The following is a 25607-nucleotide window of genomic DNA, read 5'->3' as shown; positions in this document are numbered from 1 at the left end:
CCCCACCCCACTCCGGCCTATCACCCTCACCTTGACCTCTTTCCACCTATCGCATTCCCAATGCCCCTCCCCCAAGTCCCTCCTCCCTACCTTTTATCTTAGCCTGCTGGACACACTTTCCTCATTCCTGAAGAAGGGCTTATGCCCGAAATGTCGATTCTCCTGTTCCCTGGATGCTGCCTGACCTGCTGCGCTTTTCCAGCAACACATTTTCAGCACCTAATACTATGGACAACATAGCATGGCCAATTTACCTGCCCTGCACATCTTTGGACCATGGGAGGAAACTGGAGCACCCAGAGGAATCCACACAAACACAGGGAGAATGTACAAACTCTACACAGACAGTTGCCTGAGACAGGAATTGAACCCAGGACCCTGGCACTGAGAGGCAGCAGCGCTTACTACTGAGCCACTGTGCCAACCGTTCTGAGAGGGAAGTTCTTTTAGACAGAGGTTGGTAAGAGCATGGAATACACTGTCAGAGGCAGTGGTCAAGGGAGATACAACAGCAACATTTCGAAGGCATTTTGACAGATATAGCATAGCGCATACAGGCATTCGAGGGGTATGGATCCCATAGAGGCAAAAGGTTTTTAGTTGAGAAGGCATTGTGTGTTGGTGTAGTTTTGTTGAGCCAAAGGACCTGTTCATGTGCTGTACTGTTCTTTGTCCTTAGTAGGTTGAGGTGGGAGATACTGGGACTGGCACTAACAGAGGGTGAGGTGATGGGTCCGGAAACTGTGGAGAGGGTGTTAGATCCTGTTGGAGTGTGGAAGAAATCCGATCCCAAGGGTAGAGGGGTTGCACCATGTCCAGCAGTAAAGGGGAAGTGTTGTGTCCCTGGATTGAGGGGGAAATGTGCGGTGCCAGAGTGCAAAGGCAAGTGTCACTTCAGCATCTCAGACATGTCAGGGTGGGAGGAGAGGTATTTGCGACTCTCAATGTTAGGGAAGGGTAGATGGCCAGATCAATAGTTACTCAGGAGTTCAACCAGCTCTTGAATTGTTTAACTTTTCCTAAGTAAATATTTACTAAACTGAGGAGAAACCCTTTTCCCTGATTTAAATGGATTCTTTTGGAAGGTCCCGCACGTAAGGGGAATTGCCCAGTGGAATCTTCAATTTCCCAGGCAATTCCTTTGGAATATGATGCTCTGGGAATTCCACAAGGCCCCCATGTGTAACTCCCATCTGAACTTCAGAAATATATGTCTGAGCATTGGGAGATCCGGGACTTTTATTGATGCAATGTAACTGCAAATCTTTGTTTTTCATGCTATGTTGGTGCATTGTGCAAATGGCACACCATATACTGTTCAACTGTATAAGCACTGTGTTTCATTGGTTAATCACGTCAGTGATTACAGTCCAAAATTTCTTCAATGGTTGGACTGTGCTTCAGGATTACCTGAGGTTGTGAAATGCTCTATCCAAATATCTTTCTTTCTGCCATAAAAGATCATTGAGACAGGCCACCACCATCTGCAAGTTTCCTCTTGGAGACTTGGAATTACATTTCTGTTCTTTCACCTCTGCTGTTTCAAAATCCTGAAACTCACTTGCTACCATAAGACCACAAGAAATATGAAGACCTTTCAACTGGACTATGGCTGACACTCCTCACTCCTCCCAGCATCCCTTGTGCCCTCACACCTCAAGGATGCAGGACCTGCAAGGATGAGGGGAGATCTAATTGAAACTTACAGAATACTGAATGGCCTGAGTCGATATTGGGGAGATGTTTCCATTGGTAGGAGGGATCAGGACCTGAGGGGACAAACGTAGAGTAAAGGGAAGACCTTTTAGAATGGAGATAAGGAGAAACATCTTCAGCGAGAGAGTGATGAATTGATAGAATTCATTGCCACAGAAGGCTGTGGAGGTCAGGTCATAGAGTGTATTTAAGATGGAGATAGATACATTCTTGAGTATCAAAGGGATCAAGGGTTACAGGAAGAAAGCAGGAGAATGGAGTTGAGAAACTTATTAGCCATGATTGAATGGTAGAGCAGACTCAATGGGTTGAATGGTCTAATTTCTGCTCCTATGTCTTATGGTCTTATGGGAGGCAGCTCTTCTCGAGAACAATTAGGGGTGAGCATAAATGCTGGCCTGGCCAGTGATGACCACAGCCAATGACAATTCTAAAGATTTTTAAAAACTTGTTTTGATGAAGCAAATTGAATGAAAATGCAATGAATGTAAATCGGATAGTTGAGCTTTCATGGTTCACCTTCTAATTGACAGTATTGATTATTCTGGAGCTGGATCACAACTGGGGGAGGGGGAAGTGGGGTGGGGGGCAAGAAAGACAAATGCAAACATTGCTAACCATACCTTCAGGCTGCCAGGACTCAGCCAGCATGCCCTCTCTCAGGTGGGCCTTTTGAGACACAAAGTACTCACAAATAAGGTGGACCGTAGATTTTCCCCTTCAGAACAAATTTGCCAGTGCCCTGGAGTGAGAGTCTGAGTTTCTATTACACCATATATTCCATGTGTTGGAGTCCACACTCACCCACAGCCTTGATTCCTTCTAAAGGACAGTATTCAGAGCAGGTTCTCTTGCACAGGGAACTGAAATGCCTTCACCCGAGCTTGGAGATGGGAAGGTGGGTTTAATTTCAAAGTTTCTCCTGATTTATTACGGTTTCTGGCAATTTTCTAGTCTTATGTGCCATAGTGGACCATAATGGTCTAGCCATTCAGCTTTTATTTCTCTCCTGCTTTGACTATTCCAGTTAAATATCATTGTTTTATTGATGGGACGCTCTTAACAATCCAGTTCAATTATCCATCTCATTTATAAAACACATTCTCATTTCTCCAAACAAAATTAAACCAAAATCAAAAATAAATTGCCTTGCAATTGCATGTTACCCGGGGCCAAGCTTTTGTCTGTGAGAGCAAGTGTGGGTGTGGCTCTGATTCCCAGTTTGAGGCCATCGAGACTGGTTGACACCCCATTACAACAACCTTTAAAAATGGCCATTATTTTTTTGTCTAGGGTTGGGGGAATGGCTGGGTCCCAAGGTAAGATGGGAGGTAAGCATAACTGAGGGACAGCAGCACTGTAGCCAAATTATAATTAAAGTTTTAAACAGAAACTTTCCCTACTACACTTGCCCCCTCAGACTCTATGCTCTATCCATGCCAAAATATGGCAAATCCTTGTTGCCCCCTCTATCATGTGTTACACGCTGGTAAAATCATGAGAGGCACAGATAAGGTGAAGAGCCAAGGTCTTTTCCCCAGGTTAGGGGAATCCAAAACTAGAGGTTTAAGATGAAAGGGGAAAGATGTACAAGGAACCTGACTGGCAACTATTTAATACAGAAATTGGTGCACATATGGAATGAGCTGCCAGAGGGAGTGATAGAGGCAAGTACAATTATAACATTTAAAAGACATTTTGACAGGTACATTGATAGGAAAGGTTTAGAGGTAAATGCAGGCAAATAGGACTAGTTGAGTTAGGTAACCTGGTCAGCATGGACAAGTTGGGCTGAAGGGTCTGTTTCCGTGCTGTTTGACTCTATAGGTACCAATCGAAACGGCTGCTTACACCCAAGATAATTGAATGCCAAATTATAATTCGCATCCACCATCCTTTCCCATTCAGTTTCCATGCCAATAGACCAACAAATTTCAAGGAACTTTAAAACAAAAATATTCTCTGCATTGGCTTTCCAAAAATACACATTTGACCAATGGGTTATTGTTGATGACAATAGTTCAGACTATATCATGGGTGTGTTGCTCTGAAATTCTGGCATACAAAGTCAAGTCACTAATCATGCTCTCAGAAGTCTTGAAGACATAGTTTGCAATCTTGAGATAGAAACATAGACAACAGAAGCAGGAGGAGGCCATTGAGCCCCTCGAGCCTGCTCCACCGTTATGATCATGATTGATTGTCTAACTCAGTAACCTCATCCTGTTTTCTCCCCATAACCTTTGATCCCATTTACCCCAAATGCTATAACTAGCTGCCTCTTGAATACATTCAATGTTTTGGCATCAACTACTTCCTGTGGTAGTGAATTCCACAGGCTCACCACTCTTTGGGTGAAGAAATGTCTCCTCATTTCCATCCTAAATGGTCCACCCCAAATCCTCAGACTGTGTCTCCTGGTTCTGGACATGCCCACCATCGGGAACAGCCTCCCTGCATCAAGATCCCCCCTCATTCACCTGAACTCCAGTGAAAACAATCCTAACCTTGTCAGCTCTTCTCATACCACAGTTCTTTTAATATTATCTTAATTGCTTTTTCAAAAGGACAAATGGGTTGCGCCATGAGCTGATGGAGAAGATTTTCTTTTCAGAAATAGAGCCACCTGGGCAACTTTATCACATCAAGCTTTCTTCCAAGTTGATTTACTCTGAATGGGCCCTTTCCAACTTAACTTATTCTAAGCATGCAGCCTTCCAACTGAATGAGATAAAATAAGAACTTCTCCAAGCTGGTCACTGGTCAAACAGTCCCACAGGGTCTACAGGAAATATACAGTTATAACCAGTCATGTGCTTCCTAGGAGGCATTGTTAAAAAGAGTCTGCAAAATCCATTGTGAACTTTCAATGATCTCTTTCAAAGAAAGCACTCTAAGTATATTTACAAAGTTTCTTTTACCAATCTTTCAAAACTTAAGTCTCTCAAGCAAAATTAAATATTAAGCACCTTCATAACAATTTAAGTTTTCAATAACCTATATAAGCAAACATTTCATTGAAGCGCATAAGACTCAATGTCAACAAATATCTCACTTAAGTGATTAATACCTTGTGCCAACAGACATATAACTTAGACACTTAATCCCTTCTCTCAAGAAACACTTCCATTGAGTAAGACATTGGAGATGTCCAGCAATAGGCACTCCATTGTGAAAACCATTTTTTGGGAAGTTAGACAGGCAGCACAGCACCAGTCCCATAATCCTTTGTACGGAGAGATACTCTGAAACAGCTGACACTTCTGTTAAAGTCAACTTTTCTTCCACTTATCCATATTTGTTTACACCCAAGAAGCATTTCACAATCCCGAAGGGTACGTTATCTCTACCAAACGTATTCCAGAACTAGATTTAAAGGGGTATCTTCCATCTCCAAAAGGTAGTATAAATAAAACATTCCTCTAGACCTCACCCCGCATATCCCTCACTTTTTCTCAGCTTGCCACACTAACCATGTCCCACTATGTGACCTAATGCCTTCTACCTAGTAACTATGGCCCTTCACGTCTCTGTGCCAACTTAGTGACTGCTCCCATCCACCACCCTTTCCAAATTCATTTCAAGTCACTCACAAGAACTCATGTGTAAAACAATCGCTATATTATTATAAGTTCTATATTGCAGACTACGCTCAATTAATGAAGGCACTCATTCATAATTACACATCTTGTCTCATATTGACACTTGACAAATTGAACAGATGTGACTAGTTTATGCACGTTGTACTGGCACTCTTCCCCACTGGTGACAGTCTCAACAGGACCTGATGGATGACTGCCCTCTCCTCCTGCAACTCTCCACACTTTTCCCCCTCACGGAGCCCCAAAGTATATGTGACACACATCCTTCAAACGTCACCAGAACCTTGTGCCAAAGTTTATACCATAGGGGTACCTCAAGGCTCCAAAGAGTTACCCATATTATCCCAATGTTATGCACTAACAACAGACCTACTCTTACAATCTCCACCCACCAAGGTCTCCAAAATCAGATTTCAATTGAATAGCTGGGTCCGGACGGAGGGATGTGAGAGACAGTGTATGAGCACATGCAAATAAGTGTGCATGTGGGTATGTGAGAATGTTGCTGTGTGTGAGATAATGTGAGAGAGTGAGTGTGCGTTTGTAATTGTGGGTGAGAGAGTGTGTATGAAGATGTGTGTGCAATAATGGTGGGTGTTAATGAGAAACAATGCACGGGTGTATATTGATGGGTATGAGAGACTATGTGGTTGCAAGTGTGTGTGAATGTGTGCATTGATGTGAGTGTGTGTGTGTGGTTGTACACGTGAGATACTTTGTATTGTGTGAGAGTCTATATGTGTGTGTGTGTGTGTGTGTATACAGGTGAGAGGTGATTGCATGGAAAGGGGTGCATGGGCACCCTCAGACTGAGAGGGAGAGACACACACACACAAAGGCACACATACACACAAACATAGTCTCCCTCCCCTCCCCTCCCTAAAACCTCTCCACACCGGACTGGGACTGGAGGAAAGCCTTGGCTGAAATCTGCTTCTGAACCTATCTTTTGTGTGAATTCTGCTGAGGCCAACTCAGAGTGTGCACCACCACAGACAAATGCACAATGAATTAAACTCAACCTCATTCATCACCATTCTCTCCTCTATCCTTGTGACCAGAATTTGGGACTGAATCTGCCTCTCTGAAAAGGCAAAACCACAGTTAGCTTGACTACTTGGCTGCCTTTTTAAAGGCCATTTTTATTGATTACTCATCTTTTAAAATGATGAATTTATTGCTTTGATGTTGATTTCTTTTGCTCAGCAGGCTTTTGTTTATATTCAACTTTTCTTTTGATTAATGTTGTACCAAACTCAGTCTCAGGCAACTGATCCTGGGTTCCTTGCTGAAAGAAACAAGAGACTCACAAAAAGTCTGATTGCTTTTTGTAGGGCTGATGAAAAGGGTTCTTTTTTTATTCCAGCACAACTGGGAAATGCTGGAATGATCATTATGTCTGTTGATACTGGTGCAGTAACAAAGGTCAGTGACCTTTTGTCAGAGCATCCAAATGCCATCCTCTCGCCACATGCTGCCTGGCCTGCTGACTAACTGTAGCATTTTCTGTTTAGATCCAGATTTTCAATAACTGTGGTACTTTATTTCTATTGCATGTGCCAGGCTGCAGATGTGTAAGTGTGGCATGATTCAATTTAAAATGGGAAAATATGCATCACTCAGTGCAAAGTCTAATCATAGAGTCATAGAGATGTATACACAGAAATGACCCTTCCATCCAACTCATCCATGCCAACCAGATATCTTAGAGTAAGCTAGTCCCATTTGCTAACATTTGGCCCATATCCCTCTTAACCCTTCCTATTCATATACCTATCCAGATGCCTTTTAAATGTTAAAAATCACACAACACCAGGTTATAGTCCAACAGGTTTAATTGGTAGCACTAGCTTTCGGGGCGTCGCTCCTTCATCTGGTGGTTGTGACACAACCTGGTGTTGTGTGATTTTTAACTTTGTACACCCCAGTCCAACACCGGCATCTCCAAATCATGACTACTATCGACACCTTTTATATGTTGTAATTGTACCAGCCTCTACCACTTCCTCTGGCAGCTCATTCCATACACACATCACCCTTTGTGTGAAAAAATGTACTCTAGAGGTAGCTCTTCAATCTTTCCCTTCTCAAATTAAACCTACGTCTTCTAGTTCTGGACTCCCCCACCCAAGGGCAAAGACCTTGACTATCCTATCCATGCCCCTCATGATTTTATAAACCTTTTTAAGGTCACTATCAATGTTCCAGGGAAAATGGCCCCAGTCTATTCAGACTCTCCCTATAGCTCAAACCCTCTATCCCTAGCAACATCCTTTCAAGTTTCCCAACTTTCTTCTGAAAGCAGAGTGACCAAAACTGAATGCAGCATTCCAAAAGTGGCCTCACCAATATCCTGTTCAGCTGCAACATGACCTCCCAACTCCTTCACTCAATGCATTGACAAATAAAGACAAGTGTAAAAATGCCTTCTTCATGTTTCTATCTTTTGCATGTTATTGCCTAGGGAGGTGATGACCTAGTGGTATTATCACAAGACTATTAATCCAGAGACATTGGTAATGCTCTGGGGAACCAGATTCAAATACTACCATAGCAGATGATAAAATTTAATATATTTCAGTGGAAAAATCCATCTGGTTCACTAATGTCTTTCTGGGAAGGAAACTGCTGTCCTTGCCTGGTCTGGTCTACATATAACTCCTGCTCGAGGCAATTAGGGATGGGGAATAAATACTAGCCCAGCCAGTGTTGCCCTCCGCTCAGGACCTAGTTCAATAAACCAGAGTTGGTTTCACAATATGAATAACCAAATTGTGTGTAATTAACTGACAAAGCAGTGGTTATAAATTACATCATTTGAATCATGAGTTTTCGAGCGGATTTATATATATATATAGAAGCATGAAGTACAAAAGTTAAGACGTTTTGCTAAACATACATCTAATAATTTATGGGGAATGGATGCAGTGTGGTGAGAGGGAATGCAGGGTTTTGGAGGTCAGAAAAAATGGGAAACATGATTTTTCATGCTTTCCAAGATAATTTCTCTCCCTGGTCCTTGTTAAAAGTATCTTCTTTGCTGCTCGAATTGACTTCACTGAAGTGAGCCATAATTGCTCTTCCTGAGTCAACCCACACAATATACTCCCTAATGATTGCTGCAGCACCCTTTACCCTATTATCCCTGAAATAATAAGGCGATTCGTTCTGTCATTGAACTCTCGCTCTTCAGACTTGCTATTTTACCACCTTTGGCCTTTCCTTTAAAAGCTTCTTTCAAACCAACCTTTTCAATTATCCAGCTCATGCTGCACTCTGAATGTTCTTGCCTCCCACTCATCCACTCCCACACCAGAGAAGCAATTACATGGTCCTTTATGCTGCGGTGATGGGTGAGAGTGGAGGGAAGTGGTGAGGTGGGGGGAGGGGTGGCTTTCAACATTTCTGTGACTGTTTCTTTCTGTTAAAAACTTAGACTTAAGTTTATATGGTGCCGTTTGTGAACCCAGAAGACCCAAAACACTTTGCAATCAATGAAGTGCTTCTCAATGTAGTCAATGCTATAATTTTGAAAATGGTGTGGCCAAATTGCACATTGAAGTTCCTACAAACAGCAAGGTAAAAAAATGAGCCACAAATCAGTGTTCTTCTGCTGATGACAAATAGACACCACGGATATTTCTTTAGCTCCGCTCCAAAATAGGGCAATAAGATAATTCACTTGAGAGGCCAAATGGTGCTTTCATGTAATGTATCTGTGAAAAGAACATAGAAACATCAAAACTTGGAGGAGGAGTAAGCCATTCAGCCCTTTGAGTCTGCTCTAACATTCAGTGTGACAGGAATATTCTTCATGAGACAGAAGACCTGGTTCAATGGAGCGTGCAACACGGCATACCTAAAATGAGGTGTCAACTCGGTGAAACTACCAAACAGGAATACATGCCAAACAGCATAAGCAGCAAGTGACAGAGCTAAGTGACCCCAAAACTAACAGATGAGATCGAAGTTCTGCAGTCTTGCCACATCCAGTCATGAATGATGGTGAACAATTAAACAACTGACTGGAGGAAGAGGCTCCACAAATATTCCCATCTTCAATGACTGAAGAACACAGCACATCACTGCAAAAGATAAGGCATTCGCAGCAATCTTTAGCTAGAAGTGCCAAGTGGATGGTCCATCTTGGCCTCCTTCTGGAGTAGTCTCCAGCATCAAAGATACCAGTCTTCAGCAAATTTGATTCACTCCACGTGATACATTTCTATTAGGGCTTTAACTCCAGTGAGTGTCTCAACCTCGACTGCTCTGTCATTGAATTCCCAGATACCTATCCATCAGGTGAAAAAGTTAATCTTCAACTCCTCTCGAACCATTTCATCAGTCACTTTAAACCTATGTGTCTGGTTATTAACTTTTCTGCCATGGAATATGTGTATTTCCTATCCATTCTATCTACTTTTTTTTAATGTATCAGTTAAATCTCTCCTCATTGTCCTCTGCCCAAAGAAAACAATGGAGTGAGTGAGTGAGTGAGTGAGTGAGCGAGTGAATGGATAAATGAAAGAAAGACATTTTCCACCTCTGGGAATATCTGAATAAACTTTCTAGTGTGACCACTTCCAACATGTATATGGTGTTAAAGCTGTAGTCTAAATAGACCAAGTTCTTAATTCGTCTTGTGCAGGAAGTTGTCACCCAGATGTGACACTTCACTCCAGGTCAACATTCAGAGGAAGAAAGCAGGGAATAGAGTAGAGTATCTGACTGAAGAACTCAAGCTCACAATTTCATTATCTGTCTCAAAACTGCATTCATCAACATCTCAGCAGTTACTGCAAGGGATAGGTCAGACCAACACAAATCAAGTAATGAAAGACCATCAATACGATGGTCAAGAAAGTACAATAATGCCTCTACTTTCTTGGGAGGCTAAGAAAATTCAGCATGCACAAGGTCTCTTACTAATTTGTATAGATGCACCAAAGAAAGGATCCTATCTGGATGCATGATTTGCAACTGCTCTTTCTGAGACCACAAGTAACTACAGAGAGTCAAGAACACAGCCCAGTCCATCACACAAACCAGCCTTCCATCCAATGACTCCACCTGTACTTCCTGCTGTCTGAGGAAAGCAACCAACAGAATCAAAAACCCCTCCTACCCCAGCTATCATCGCTTGCACTCTCTTCCGTCATGCAGATGAAATAAAAGTTTGAATACAAGTATGAACAGATTCAAGAACACTTTTTTCTCCACTGTTATCAGACTTTTTAACAGACCTCTCAAATGTTAATATCGATCTCTCTCTCTCTGCACCTTCTCTGCGGCTGTAACACTGTACTCTGCACTCTATTCTGCTACCCTGATGTAGTTTGTATTAAAACCATAAGACATAGGAGCAGAAATTAGGCCATTTAGCCCATCGAGTCTGCTTCACCATTCAATCACGACTGATAAGTTTCTTAACCACATTATTCCACTTTCTTCCCATTACCCTTGATCTCCTTTACAATCAAGAACCTATCTACCTTTGTCTTAAAAAATACTCAATGACCTAGCCTCCACAATCTTCTCTGGCAGTGAATTTATGCTGATACCATAATGCTAGAACAAACTCTGCCTGAGATCTCGAAAGAAATATCAGAGTAAGATACATGTTGATATACAGTGAGAGAACTAGAGAGAAAAAGAAGAATAACAGATTGAAGGGGGAGATATAGAAATACAATTACAAGAACAGGAAATATTTTATTTGCGTGTAATATCATGTGATATTAGCTAGTAAGTGGTATTTAAGTTGGATAAAGGTCTGTCATATGCTATGATCAATTATAATTTAAAACAAGATTTATATTCACACGATAGTTCATAACCTCCCTAAGAAACAGCTTAAATGATAAGAGCAATAAGTATACAGCTAAAACAAGAAGATTTTTTTTTATAAAGTATTTCACTTTAAAAACAAGTTAGTCAGCTTTGTCCCATGTTTAGAAGGGCTATTGTACGACTTGTCAGTCCACAATAGAAATATAATTCAAATCTCCTTCAACAATTGGGAACTGATTACATTCTCCTGTCCAGAACCAGAAAGGAGAAGCCACAAGCATCAATCTGTGGACTCAACAATATGATGAAGGTTGACAATTGAATTGAGTAATGGTCACATGATTCTTATGAAATATAGGCTAGCATTTGTGCGCTTTTTAAATGTGCTCTTGGGATGCGGGCATTGCTGGCTAGACCAGCATTGTACATTCCTAAGTGGATCATGACCTCCCTCCTTGAGCAACTAATCATCATACGTTGTTGCTAGGACAGTTGCTCTAGGATTTTGACCCAGCAACTCTGAAGTATCAGTGATACAACTTCCACGTCAGGAGCATACATGGCTTGGAGGGAGATTGGAGGTGGTTGTTCTTCCCTGGTTCTGCTGCCTTTGTCTATTTAGAAGGGATTGGTCACAAGATTAGATAAAGGCAACAGGTTTAGAAGGTGCTGCCAGAGAAGCTGGTGAGTTACTGTAATGCATTTTGTGCATCGTATGCACCACTGTGACAATGCATATGGTAGACAGAACAATGTTAGAACACAGAACATAGAACGGTACAGCACAGAACAGGCCCTTCAGCCCACGATGTTGTGCCGACAACTGATCCTCATGTATGCACCTCAAATTTCTGTGACCATATGCATGTCCAGTAGTCTCTTGCTTCCACAACTGCTGCTGGCAATGCATTCCATGCTCTCACAACTCTGTGTAAAGAACCCGCCTCTGACATCCCCTCTATACTTTCCTCCAACCAGCTTAAAACTATGACCCCTCATGTTAGTCATTTCTGCCCTGGGAAATAGTCTCTGGCTATCGACTCTATCTATACCTCCCATATTAGGTCCCCTCTCCTCCTCCTTTTCTCCAATGAAAAGAGTCCGAGCTCAGTCAACCTCTCTTCATAAGATCAGCACTCCAGTCCAGGCAGCATCCTGGTTAACCCCCTCTGAACCTTCTCCAAAGCATCCACATCTTTCCTATAATAGGGCGACAAGAACTGGACGCAGTATTCCAAGTGTTGAAGGTGCCAGTCAAGCTGGCTGCTTATCCTGGAGGATATCCAGCTTCTTCATGCTGTAGGAACTACATTCATCTAGGCAATTTGAGAATATTCCACACTCCTTACTTGTCTCTTGCAGATGGTGGACAGGCTCTGGGGAGACAGGAGATGAGCTAATCACTGCAGAATTCCAAGTCTCTTATCTGCTTTAGTAGCTGCAGTGTTTATATGGTGAGTTCAATTCCATTTCTGGCCAACTGGTACCACTAGGATGTTGATAATGGGGGATTCACTGATGGTAATGTCATTGACTGTTAAGGCACAGTGGCGAGATTCTGTCTGGTTGGAGATGGTCATTGCTTGACATTTCTGCGGTGTGCATGTTATGTGCCACTTGTCACCCTAAGACTGGATACTGTCCAGGTCTTGCTTAATTTGGACATGGGTTGCTTCACTGTCTGAAAATGTATTAATGGTGCCAAACATTTACAATTCAATGAACTTCTCCACCTCTGACCTCATGATGGAAGGAGGATTGTTGATGAAACAGCTGAAAGTGGTTGGGGCACTACATTAAAGAACTCCTGCAGAAATTAAAAATCACACAACACCAGGCTATAGTCCGACAGGTTAAATTGGAAACATTAGCTTTTGGAGCGCTGCTCCTTCATCAGGTGGTCGTGGTCCACAACCACCTGATGAAGGAACAATGCTCCAAAAGCTAGTGTTTCCAGTTAAACCTGTTGGACTATAACCTGGTATTACATGATTTTTAACTGTACACTCCAATCTACCACCAGCATCTCTAAATCATGACAACCATCCTGCAGAGATGTCCTGGTGCTTCAATGATTGGCCTCCAACAATTACAAGCCTTTTTTTTATGCCAGGTCCCATCACAGTTTTTTCTCTAATTACAAAGTACTTCAGTTCTGCTAGGGCTCTTTGATACCACTGGCAATCACTCTCACCTTTGGAGGTTAAATCTTTCGTCCATGTTTGAATCAAAGCTATAACGAGGTAAGTACCCAGGCAGCTGTACTAAGAATCAATCTGCAGCTTATTGCTGAGACATTATATTAACTGATAGCATTATTAATGACCCCTTCCATCATTCTTCTGATGACAAAGCCCGGAATGGTAACTGCCTGGATAAGATTTGTCCTGCTTTTGGTGTATAGTACATAACTGAGCCATTTCCACATTGTCAGGTAGATGCGAGTGTTGTAACTGTACTGGAAGAGCCTGGCGAGGGCTGCTGTAATTTCTCAAGTACAAGTCTTCAATACCATTACTGGAACGTTGTCAGAGCCCGTAGCCTTAGCAATATTACTGTCTTAAGTCTTTGTTGATATCGTGGATTGAATGAAATTTGATAAAGACTGGCATCTGTGATGCTGAGAATGCAGGACGGGGATAAACAGCAAATCCTGTGTCAGTCCACCAGTAAAAGCTAATGTTTAATACCTTGTGACAAAATTATTCAAAAGTGATTAATTCCTGTGAATTGAAATCACTGTTGTCATAGAATCCCGTCAGTGCAGAAAGAGGCCATTCAGCCCATCAAGTCTGCACTGACTCTTCAACGAGCATGCCACCCAGACCGAGCCCTCTACCTTTGCCCCATAACTCCTCTTTCACCATAGCTAACCCACCTAATCTGCACAGCCCTCGATACAATGGGAAATTTAGCATGCAAAAAGTGAGTACTATAGATGCTAGAGATTAGAGCCAAGAGTGTGGTGCTGGAAAAGCACAGCGGGTCAGGCAGCATCTGAGGAACAGGAAAATCAACGTTTCAGGCAAAAGCCCATGGCCAATCCACCTAACCTGCACATCTTTGTGGGAGGAAACTAGAGCATCCAGAGGTAATGATACAGACTCCAGGAGAACATACAAACTACATACAGATGGTCACCCAAATGGAATCACACCTGGGTTCCTGGTGCTAAGAAGCAACCAGCGTGTCACTGTGCCTCACATTTGTAAGATATCATGGAGCCATTTAATAGAATCAAACAACTTAGAAGGAAGCCATACATATCATCTGCCTGCACTGGCTCTCTGAAGAAAATATGAACTAATTCACTTTTCAAAGTTATTACTGCATCTGCGTCCACCCCCCTTTCAGCCAATGCATTTCAGGCACAACAATATAAGATGAGAAAATGAAAATTAAAATGTCTGTCTGGATGTTGTCAAACTTTATTGACTAAGACATCAATTGGTCTTCATATAGGGTTATAACGTATTAATCATTTTTTTCACCTGGAGATCCATCTTGGCTTACTATTCTTACCCAAATATTGGCGTCTATTTTTAAAAAAGTATGTAATCATCATGACACAAGTATATCAAATATCACCAGATTTTCAAGTCCTGAAAATGGAACCTGAACCTTCAACTTACTGCTTCTGATAGGACAGTACCACCAGTTCGATACTGTTGCAAACAGAGTCATGTTGCATTGAGGTTCCAGGTTGCTTTCAGACAAACCACAACCCCAAACCAATTCTGAACAATCATTTGGTCTTGAAACGTTCAATCTGTTTCTCTCTCCACAAACTCTGCCTGACCTGCCTAGATTTTTTAGCACTTTCTGTTTTTGTTTCAATGCAATAATGCTTTTAATTATGGCTCACAACAGACTAACCTATTTAAACTTGAGTGAAATTATTAACAAAATAACTCTTACAGCTCTTATTACAGTACCAGCAAATCACAAATTCAAATCAACAGATTTCAAGAGCATGGAAAGCTTAGAATACATATACATAAATAAATATAATGCTTTTATTTAACTCAGTTCCATTACTTTTTAATTCAGAATACAAAGGTCTGATATATTTTGTAAACTTTCCATCATGAGTAATTCATTAAAATCCTCAGGTTTAATAATAAACTCAATTATTCATATGCTTAAATATATTAGTGTAGAATTTTGAGCACTTCAGTGTGGCACTGAAATGCTGCTATATACTGTTAGTGCAATTTTGCTGTGATACCTGCATCTGTATTGAGATGCACGTGCCACATAATTTGTTGAAGTTTTGTTGACAACAAAATGAATCATTGCTTTTGTTTGCTTAGACGACTTCTCATAGATGCCAACCATTACTTGATTGTTCCATTCTCACTTCCCTGGGTCATACAGTCATATCATTTTAGAGATGCACAGCATGGAAACAGACCCTTTGGTCCAACTCGTCCATGCCAAATAGATATCCTAATCTAATCTAGTCCTACTTGCCAGCACTTGGCCCATATCCCTCTGAACATTTCTTATTCATATACCCATTCAGATTCCTTTTAAATGCTGAATTGTACCTGCCTTTACCACATCCTCTGGCAACTCATTCCATACAGGCACCACACTCTGCTTGAAAAAACGTTGCCCCTTAGGTCCCTATCTTTCCCCTCTCACCCTAAACCTATGCCCTCTAGTTCTGGACTCCCCACCACAGGGAAAATACATTGTCTACTTATCCTATCCATGCCTCTCATGATTTTATAAACCTCTATAAGGTCACCCCTCAGCCTCTGACACTCCAGGGAAAATAGCCCCAGCCTATTCAGCCTCTCCCAATGACTCAAATCCTCCAACCCTGCAACACCCTTGTAAATCTTTTCTGAACCCTTTCAAGTTTCACAACATTCTTTTGATAGGAGGGAGACCAGAATTGCATGCAGTATTCCTAACTAATGCCCTTTACAGCCACAACACGACTTCCCAACTCCTATACTCAACACTCTGACCAATAAAGGAAAGCATACAAATGCCTTCTTCACTAGCCTATCTACCTGTGACTCTACTTTCAAGGAACAATGAGACTGCACTCCAAGATCCCTTACCATTAAGTGTATAAGTCCTATTTTGATTTGCTTTTCAAAAATGCAGCACCTCGTGTTTATCTAAATTAAACTCCATCTGCCACTCCTCAGCCCATTGACCCATCTCATCAAGATCCCGTTGTATTCTGAGGTAACCTTCTTCGCTGCCCACTACACCAACAATTTTGGTGTCATCGGCAAACTTACTGACTATACCTCCTATGTTCACATAGGAGGAATATGGTCAGATAGTCAGAAGACTGTGAGTCCAAGAACCACTCCAGAAACATAAACACCATGATCTAGGCTGGCACACTGTGACTGGAAAACCATCAACTAATGAAAGACTCTTTTTGGTCTGCCCAAAACCTGTTGGTCGTTCAGTGTAAAGAGTTGACCTGAACCAACTGTTGCAGGCCGGGACATTCCAACATCCAGGATTACGTGCTCAGGGATGCATAACAATCTGGGAGAGCTGCTGCCAAGGCACAATGGGGAAAGACCACCATTTAAGGTCTTTCTGCCAATGTATAACAAGGGATTTTTCAGTTGTCAGAGATGCCTCAAAATATATGTAAATACATGAGTTGAAAATACCTTTGTCTTTGCAATTGCAGGGAAGCCCTGAAGAACGTTCAATTTCAGTGCCTTTTTTACCCTCTCCAAAACCTGCATGGAATTGTTTAATATTTTTTGTAAGCATATAGATAATTTTTATGAATAAAGTATATTTGTGCCAATAAAAACGTTCTGCCCGTGTCAGTGAAACTGTGGAAAAGATTGGAAAAAACATCAACAGTTTAATATTTTGTATTTTTTTCTGTGCAAAGTCTTGATTAAGAACCTTGTAAATGATTATAATTTATGAATAAAGCATATTTTTGAAATTGAAAACAGTACAGTACTGTCCAAGTGCTGCACTGTCAGAGCTGCCATCCTTCAGATGAGATGATAAATCAAGGTTTTGTAAGACCTTCCAGTTTGATAAGAGATCCTTCAGCACTATTTTGAAGAAGATAAAGGTCAAAATTTATCATTTAATTGACATCTGACAGATTATCTGGTTGCCAGTGCATTGACACAACTGGGAGGTTCCTGTGTGCAAATATGTGCTGCATTTTCAACTTTTCAACATTCAGAAATGGATTTTGTTGGCTGTTAAGTGACTTAAGGTTGCCTTGTGAGATTGTGATAAATGCTAAATGAATGCAGGAGCTCTTCCTGCGTGAATCTCAAAAGCTAAAAAACAACACTGCAAAACACAGTAATTTTGAATAACAGCAAGGGATGTCTCACCACAAATTACTTGTGAAATATGGTTACTATTAGTTATGAAGATTCCCACTTGAATTTTGCTCCAGATTGGCTCTGCATTTGTGTGTGCGTAAAACCAGATTAAATTAGTAGAAGCAGCATCCCAGTGAACAGCTTGTGTGTACTGGCTCGGCAGAGTGTTCCTAGAAAACCCTGTGACCATAAAGAAAACATCATGGCTGTGACATTCAAATATAGTTGTGCAAACATATTGACAACATTCTACTCAAGGAACGGGAATCAACACCTCACTCCAGGCTTCCAAATTCATTCATTCATTCACAAAACATTAATTAACACTGCAAAAACTGACTCAAAAAAAATTAATGTCAGAAATATGCATAATGAAATGGTGTAGAAAAAATAATATTGTGAGCCAGAATTTGGGGAGGCGATGGCCTAGTGGAATTATTACTGGATTATTAACCTGGAGACCCAGATAGTGTTCTGGAGACCCAGTTTCAAATCCTGCCACGTCAGATGATGGAATTTGAATTCAAGGAAAATTTGGAATTAAGAGTCTCTTGATGACCACTGTCAATTGTCAGGAAAAAACCATCTGGTTCACTAAAGTCCTTTCGGGAAGGAAACTGCCATCCTTACCTGGTCTAACCTACATGTGACTCCAGACCCACAGCAAGATGCTTGACTCTTAACTGCTCCCTGGGCAATAAATGTTGGCTCAGCCAGCCGCTCCATCATCCCATGAATTAAAAAAAAGGTCCTGAGAGGCTGGGTCACAAAACTCTGTACAATTTTGTTGGGACAGGACTGATGTGAAATGAGAGGAGTGAGCTCTGCGATTAAGTGAATCAATACTAAATTATATTCCCTGATCAATCATACTTTAACTTTTGTTTTTTTCCACAAGCTTTGGTTGCTTTGAAAGCAATAGACGTGCTTCAAGTGACTGATGGAGCTAGTTGATTTTTTTGAGAGGATTTCTGTTCTTTAATATCAGGAAAGCTATTGTTTTATGAACATTATTAAAGTGGGAAATAGGTGACTGAGTGAGAATTTGACCACAGCATACACAAAAGCAATGTAACTACATTAAAGCTACTGCAGCATATTAGAAAGGATGATCGTAAAAGTATATGGAGATAGGAGGATTACAATAGATAGTTCCATTTATCGACCAATGTACTGATACAGGCACAGTGAGCCTCTGTGTGGTAGCGTAATGTATATGATTTAATCATAAAACATGATGTTGTGATATTAGGACAAGGAGATACAGATTCAATTTGTTGGAATGGTAAACTTAATTCTTCACACAAAGAGTGAACACGATTAACAATGTGGAAGACCTTGGAAGGTCTTAGCCAACATTGCAATGCTGGAAAAGAGTGACTGGTGAGCTCCTAAGTTCTCTCTGAATAAATTAGTAGAAATACAACGTATGGACTCGCCACATTTCTGAGCACACTGGTTCTGTGTGAATGAATTACTGCCTGGTTAACTATCAGAGAAGAAGACTGAGGTTCTCAACCTTTTTGGGTTTTAATGTCACAGGTTACAGTTAATGAGGAAATACATACCTGTGTTATTTAGCAAAGATTTAGATTCAATGTTAGGATGATTGAATTTTCTGCTGAGGATTACTAACTCTTTGACCAATAGGCTTATGTAGAAAGGTGCATTAACTGCCAACCTATGAGTTGAACAAGTTTAGGAGTTTGGGTGATACCTCTCCTTACGAGAGGTAACTTGGATGATGGAACACATGACCAGAATTTCTGGGTTTTTTTCCCTGAAATAGCTCCAGCTGTTTCTTTTAATCAGTTTTATTTTTTCTCTCAGGGCATAGGGAATTGGTTCTTAGCTTTCTGAGACAGCATCTACTCTTATTGATTCAAGTCTATAACAATTAATAGGTTAGTTATGCTAAGCCTTTGGGCCACTGGTCTCCAATGGGTAACATTATATTAGCTCTAATGTCTCGTTTCACCTTGCAGAGTGAAATAGAATTTTTGTACTTTCCCCTTCAATATTATTGTCTGTTTGTCACAACATATTAGCCAGGGACCTTTAGTATAAAAGACCCTCACATCAAAACGAAAGGTTCAAAGGTCTACCAGATACTCCGTTGTTCCCATTTCTTTGCACCATTAGTTAAACTTTGATAAAAAAAGAGGAACTGCAGAGTGTGCAGTAATATCACACAAAATGTTGCAACGGTGCAATGGGTTCGTACATTAGGTTTGCCTTACATGAGGATCAATGGTCGGCACAACATGGTGGGCTGAAGGGCCTGTTCTGTGCTGTACTGTTCTATGTTCTATGTTCTATGAAAGTATATGAACACCACCATAGTGTCGCAAATTTACAAGTATTAAAAAGGAAAACCTTTCAATGAGCTGTCTCACATAGTGCAATGCCTTTTCAGTAAGAGGATATGCAACCTCACCATTAAATCACCAAAAACTATGCAAGCACAAAAGCTTTGTTAAGCAATAGAATACCATTACAGTGTAGCCATTGCTATAGTTTAAATATATCTCTGAGCTGTAAGGAACAGACAGATACCTGAAAGGTAGCCTTGATTCCAAGATCCAGGACTCCAAGATTGTAAGCTCAGAAATTCCTTACCCAAAACTAAGTGTCTTTCAATCTCTCTCATCTCCTTTAAGATGTATCTTTCAACATTCCCCTTGAGTAACCTTTCAGTTATCAGCCCTACTGTCTTCTTAAATTAAGTGTTCTTCAGTGTCAGTGTTTACTTGGTAACGCTCCTGTGAAATGATTTTGGATTTTTTATTATCTCTAAGGCATTATATGAACACAAACTGTTGTTATTGTTGACTGCATCCACGGTGAAACACACAGAGAGTAGATGGTTCCCAGTTGTCCTTTCAAATGTGATGCAGAGTCTGCCTGGATGGACAAGCTGCCCTCCTTTCAGCTTGAGTTACAAATGCAATGTTGAGTTCCAGCCGCTTCATTGAATTTTCCAGTTCATTTGATGCAGTGAACATGTTATCAGATAGCAACATTGTATGAAACATCTACTAAAGAAAACAAATGAACCTTTACCTGACAGCAGGAAGAGAAAGGAACGATACTTCAAGGATGTATCTTCCTCGTGATCAGAATTCAATCCATTCAATTAGAATTGGAAAATGTGAATCACAGTTGTTCGAATCAAAACACAATTTAAAGTGCACTAACTGTTCTTTTTGCATAAGAAAGCCAAACACTGCAACTTCGTATTGTGCAGAGGTAATTAAGGGACACTTACAGCTGTGACAAGTTTCTCCTGTATAGCCAGTCCCGGCGCAATCACAGTAAAAGGTACTCCAGGACTGAGAGCATTCTCCACCGTGCTCACAGTAATTCGGTAAGCACCTGTAATTACAAGAGGTTCAATCTTGGTTACAACAGTGTCACAAGTATCAGAACAAGTCCTACTGGAAAATCAGATAATTTAAACAGAGAACACACTAGATGCTCTCACTGGTAAAATAAAGTTAAAAATCACACAACACCAGGTTATAGTCCGGCAGGTTTATTTGGAAGCACTAGCTTTCGGAGCGCTGCTCCTTCATCCGCAGCTACTTGATGAAGGAGCACTGCTCTGAAAGCTAGTGATACCAAATAAACCTGTTAGACAATAACCTGATGTTGTGTGATTTTTAACTTTGTCCACCCCAGTACAACACCAGCTCCTCCACATCATGGTAAAAGAAAGATAACATTGGACAGCATCATGGAAACATCAGTTGTCTTTCAAATTATCCAAGATTTTATATTGTCCAGAGTTTGAGTCAAAACCTTTGATTTAACTTCATGAAAAAATATATGCTATTTTCAGATCTAAAGTTGTGAAACAACAAGAAAACTTTGTTCATAAAATTTGCTCCAGATTTTGCTCAGACATTAACAGTGTTTGAATGGTTCACAATAATCTGTAAATTGACGAGATATTTGGAGGGAAGTTGAGATAGCCCTATGATTGTGAGGTGTTGTCTGCTGGCTGATTTGGTGCTGTTCCATTGCCATCTTACACTTTTCACACATTTTTTTCACTAACTTTGTTAGAGAAGTGAACTCAAGTAATCATTGGCAATCTAACTTTGGAGTCTTAGAATCAGAGAGACATACAGTTAGCGAGTTTTGAGAAGATTTGTAAGCTCAGGTTGAGGTTCTGAATGTAGGTTTGCTCGCTGAGCTGGAAGACTCGTTTTCAGAGTACCATACTGGGTAACATCATCAGTCAGCTTCATCCGGAGGCTCACTAATGATGTTATCTAGTAGGGTGACAAAACGTCTGAAACTGAACCTTCCAGCTTAGTGAGCAAACCTACATCCAGACAAACAGTTTTTCTGGCCCATTGTATCTGCACCTGTCATCAAACATCCACCTATTCTAATCCCATTTCCCAGCACCTTGCCTTGTATGTGATGTCATTTCCAGAACTCATCCAAATATTTCTCATGAGTCTCTTCCACTCCCTCTTCCACCCTTTTCGGCAATAAGTCTCAGACACCACAATGCTCTGGATGATTTTTTTCCTCCAACAAATCCCCCCTAAACCTCCTGCTCCTTACCTTCGAACTGTGCCCCAAGGTTATTGACCCTAAGAGAAAATGGTTTTCCCTATCTACCCTGCCTCTGCCCCTCAGAAGCTTGTGCACCTCAATTAGAAGACCCACAGCTTTCTCTGCTTTCAGGAAAATCTATCTACTCTCTCTTTTCAGAGCTGAATTGCTTCAGTCCAGGCAATACAGAATCAATGAATTATAGAATTTTAAGCCACAGGGCAACGTTGAATATCCAAACAACATGGGCGGGGAGTATTTTGTTTGGATAATTGAATGTTCAGACAACCAAATGTTCAGATAACACAGTTTACCCAAGCCTTGGACCTTGAGATCTTGTTCTGATAAACTGAAATTTGGATAATAGACGTTTGGATTACTGAGGTTGTTCTGAATTTGGCCCATGCCTGTACCAGGTCCTAAAAGAGCTATCCAGCTAATCACATTCTCGAGATTTATCTCCATAGCCCTCCAAGTTCATCAGTTTCAAAGAGAAATCCAGCTCTCTTCTGAAACCTCTGATGGAATCCATCTCTACCACTCTCACAGGCAGCACATTCCAACTCTCTGAGGAAAGAAGTTTCTCCTTATCTCACTTCTAGCTCTCTTGCTGACAGTTTTAAAATTGTGATCCCTCGTTCCTGACATATCAATTAGTGGAAACAGAATATCCTTCTTGAGCCTGTAAAAACAATTCAAAATTTTGAACACATCCAAAAGGTAACGTCTGAATCTTCTCTGCTCCAAGGTGAATAAGCCCAATTTCTCTAATCTTTGCTTTTATCCAAAATCTCTCATTTTTGGTATCATTCTTGCAAATCTCTTTTGCAATTCCTCCAGGCCTAAACATCCTTCATTAAATAAGGAGCCCAGAATTGACATTATACTCCAAATGTGGTCTTAACAATGATTTGTAGAGGTATAGCATTATTTCCTTGCTTTTTAATCGACACTTATATTTATAAACCCAAGGATCCTATAAGCCTTCTTAATAGTTGTTCCAACTTCAAAACGTGTGATGCTGAAAAAGCACAGCAGGTCAGGCAGCATCTGAGAAGCAGGAAAATTGACGTTTCGGGCATACGTTCTCCATCAGGAATGCGGCTGAGAGGTAAACAGGAGGAAGGGGGTGGGGCTGGGGACAAGGTAGCTGGGAAAGCAAAAGGTAGATGCAAGTGAGGGATGATGATGATAGGTCAGAACAGAGGGTGGAGCGGATAGGTGGGAGGGAAGATGGACAGGTTGCACAGTTTAAGAGGAGCCAAGTTGGAGGATTGGATCTAGCATGAGGTGGGGGAGGGGAAATGAGGAAACTGGTGAAATCAACATTGATTCCATGTAGTTGGAAGCTCCCAAGGCGGAAGATGAGACATTCTTCCTCCAGGCATCGGATGGCTAGGATTTGGCGGTGGTGGAGGCCCAGGATTTGCATGTCCTTGGCGGAGTGGGAGGGGGAGTTGAAGTGTTCGGCCACAAGGCAGTGGGGTTGTTTGGTGCACGTATCCTAGAGATGCTGTCTGAAATGTTCTGTGAGTCGGCATCCTGCCTCTCCAATGTAGAGGAGACCACATTCGGAGCAATGGACAAAGTAGATGAGGTGTTTGGATGTGCAGGAAAATCTCTGCAGGATGTGGAAGCATCCTTTGGGGCCTTGTACAGAGGTGAGGGAGGTGATCTGTGTGCAAGTTTTACATCCCGTGTGGCAGCAAGGGAAGGTGCCAGGTGTGGAGGGTGGATTGGTGGAGGGCGTGGACCTAACAAGGGAGTCGCGGAGAGAATTGTCTCTGTGGAATGCTGAGAGGGGTGGGCAGGGAAATATATCTCTGGTGGTGGGGTCTGACTGTGGGTGGCAGAAATAGCTGTTTCAACTTGCATGGTTATCTTCAGAGTAGTATGTATGTGAACCCTGAGGTCCCTCTGCTCTGTATTTGCCTCAAAATTGTATCATTGAGCCTGCATTGTACCTCCATGTTCTTTCTTTCGAAATGCATAACTTCACATTTCTCTGAATTGAAATTCATCTGCCAGGTGTCTGTCCATTTGGCCAACATGTCAAGTCCCTCTGAATTCACCCACAATTCACTATTCTCCATAGTTTAGCATCACCTGCAAATTTAGAGATTTTGCCCTAAATACCTATCTCCAAATCATTTATATGAAACTGAAAAAGCAAGAGTCTCAACATCCATCCTGGGGGAACACCACTTTCAACTTGTCTCCAGTCTGAGAAATATTCATCTCCAACAACTCTTTGTCTCCTATGTTTTGGCCAACCTCTAATCCATGCTGCCAAGGACCCAACAGTCCCAAACATTTCCAATTTGCTAATCATCCTGCCATGTGGCACTGTATCAAATGTTTTCTGAAAGTCAAAATATACAACATCCACAGCACTACCCTTGTCATTTGCCTGTGTCATTTCATCAAAGAACTCTACTAAATATATCAGACCTAACCTGCCCTTGACAAAGTCATATTAACTGTCTCGCATTAACTTATTTTCCTCAAACTGTGAATTTCTCTTTCCTGTATTATGGCCTCCATCTATCTTCCCACTATTGACACCAAACTGACAGTTTTGTCATTTCCTGAGTTATCCTTTGTCCTTTCCTCCAACAACAGCGCCACATTTGTAATTCTCCAGTCCCTGGGACTAATCTTGTGCTCCGGAATACCTAGAAAATTTCCGCCAACTGCTCCACGATTTGCTCTCTCAATAATCTTGGATGTGTCCCTTCCAGGGTTGGCGATTTCTCTTCCTGGAGTACTGCTAGCATTTTTAGCATCTATTCATTATCTATCACTATAACTGCTCAGTTGATCAATGTGATATTACTATGGCTTTAAGAGGTTATTTTGTCATTTATTCTTGAAGAAAAGTTTCAAGGTAGGGGTTATGGGTAGTCAACACAGAACCACAAGAGTAAAGAGTTTGTGAGGCTTTGTTTTTTTGAAAGGTTGAAACAATAGAAGCAGCCTGAATGGGTGAAACTCTCACAGAACCAGGATTTTTCATTTCAATAGCAGTTGCTGTTAGGAAGAAGTGGAAGTTGTTTTCTTTTTCCTCTCTCGGTTCCAGGTAAAAGCTGGAGTTTCTCCTTCTGCTGCTAGAGTTGCATGTGATACAATCTTTTTTTCTGAATTTGCCTTGGTAAAATGAGTATTTATGGGATGTTACTGTAGAACATAAAACATAGAACATAGAACAATACAGCACAGAACAGGCCCTTCGGCACACGATGTTGTGCCGAACATTTGTCCTAGCTTAAGCACCCATCCATGTACCTATCCAATTGCCGCTTAAAGGTCACCAAAGATTCTGACTCTACCACTACCACAGGCAGCGCATTCCATGCCCCCACCACTCTCTGGGTAAAGAACCCACCCCTGACATCCCCCCTATACCTTCCACCTTAAATTTATGTCCCCTTGTAACACTCGGTTGTGCCCGGGGAAAAAGTTTCTGACTGTCTACTCTATCGATTCCTCTGATCATCTTATAAACCTCGATCAAGTCACCCCTCATCCTTCGCCGTTCCAACGAGAAAAGGCCGAGAACTCTCAACCTAGCCTCGTACGACTTCCTCTC

The 25607-nt window shown here is 41.4% G+C and overlaps 1 protein-coding gene across 3 annotated transcripts in view; it reads right to left on the bottom strand.

Annotated features, from left to right (window-relative positions):
- Positions 1 to 25607, bottom strand: part of LOC122551780 (contactin-associated protein-like 5) — a 1278965-nt gene that overhangs the window by 523869 nt on the left and 729489 nt on the right. For all 3 annotated transcript variants that reach the window (XM_043694245.1, XM_043694243.1, XM_043694244.1), the window contains one exon: positions 20718 to 20824. In XM_043694245.1, the coding sequence (XP_043550180.1) occupies positions 20718 to 20824 (107 nt within the window). The remainder of the gene's footprint in view (positions 1 to 20717; positions 20825 to 25607) is intronic.

Source organism: Chiloscyllium plagiosum, chromosome 7 (assembly GCF_004010195.1).
Source record: "Chiloscyllium plagiosum isolate BGI_BamShark_2017 chromosome 7, ASM401019v2, whole genome shotgun sequence".
Taxonomy (NCBI): Eukaryota; Metazoa; Chordata; class Chondrichthyes; order Orectolobiformes; family Hemiscylliidae; genus Chiloscyllium; species Chiloscyllium plagiosum.
Note: the sequence above shows the minus strand (reverse complement) of the source record. Positions and strands in the feature narration are given on the sequence as shown.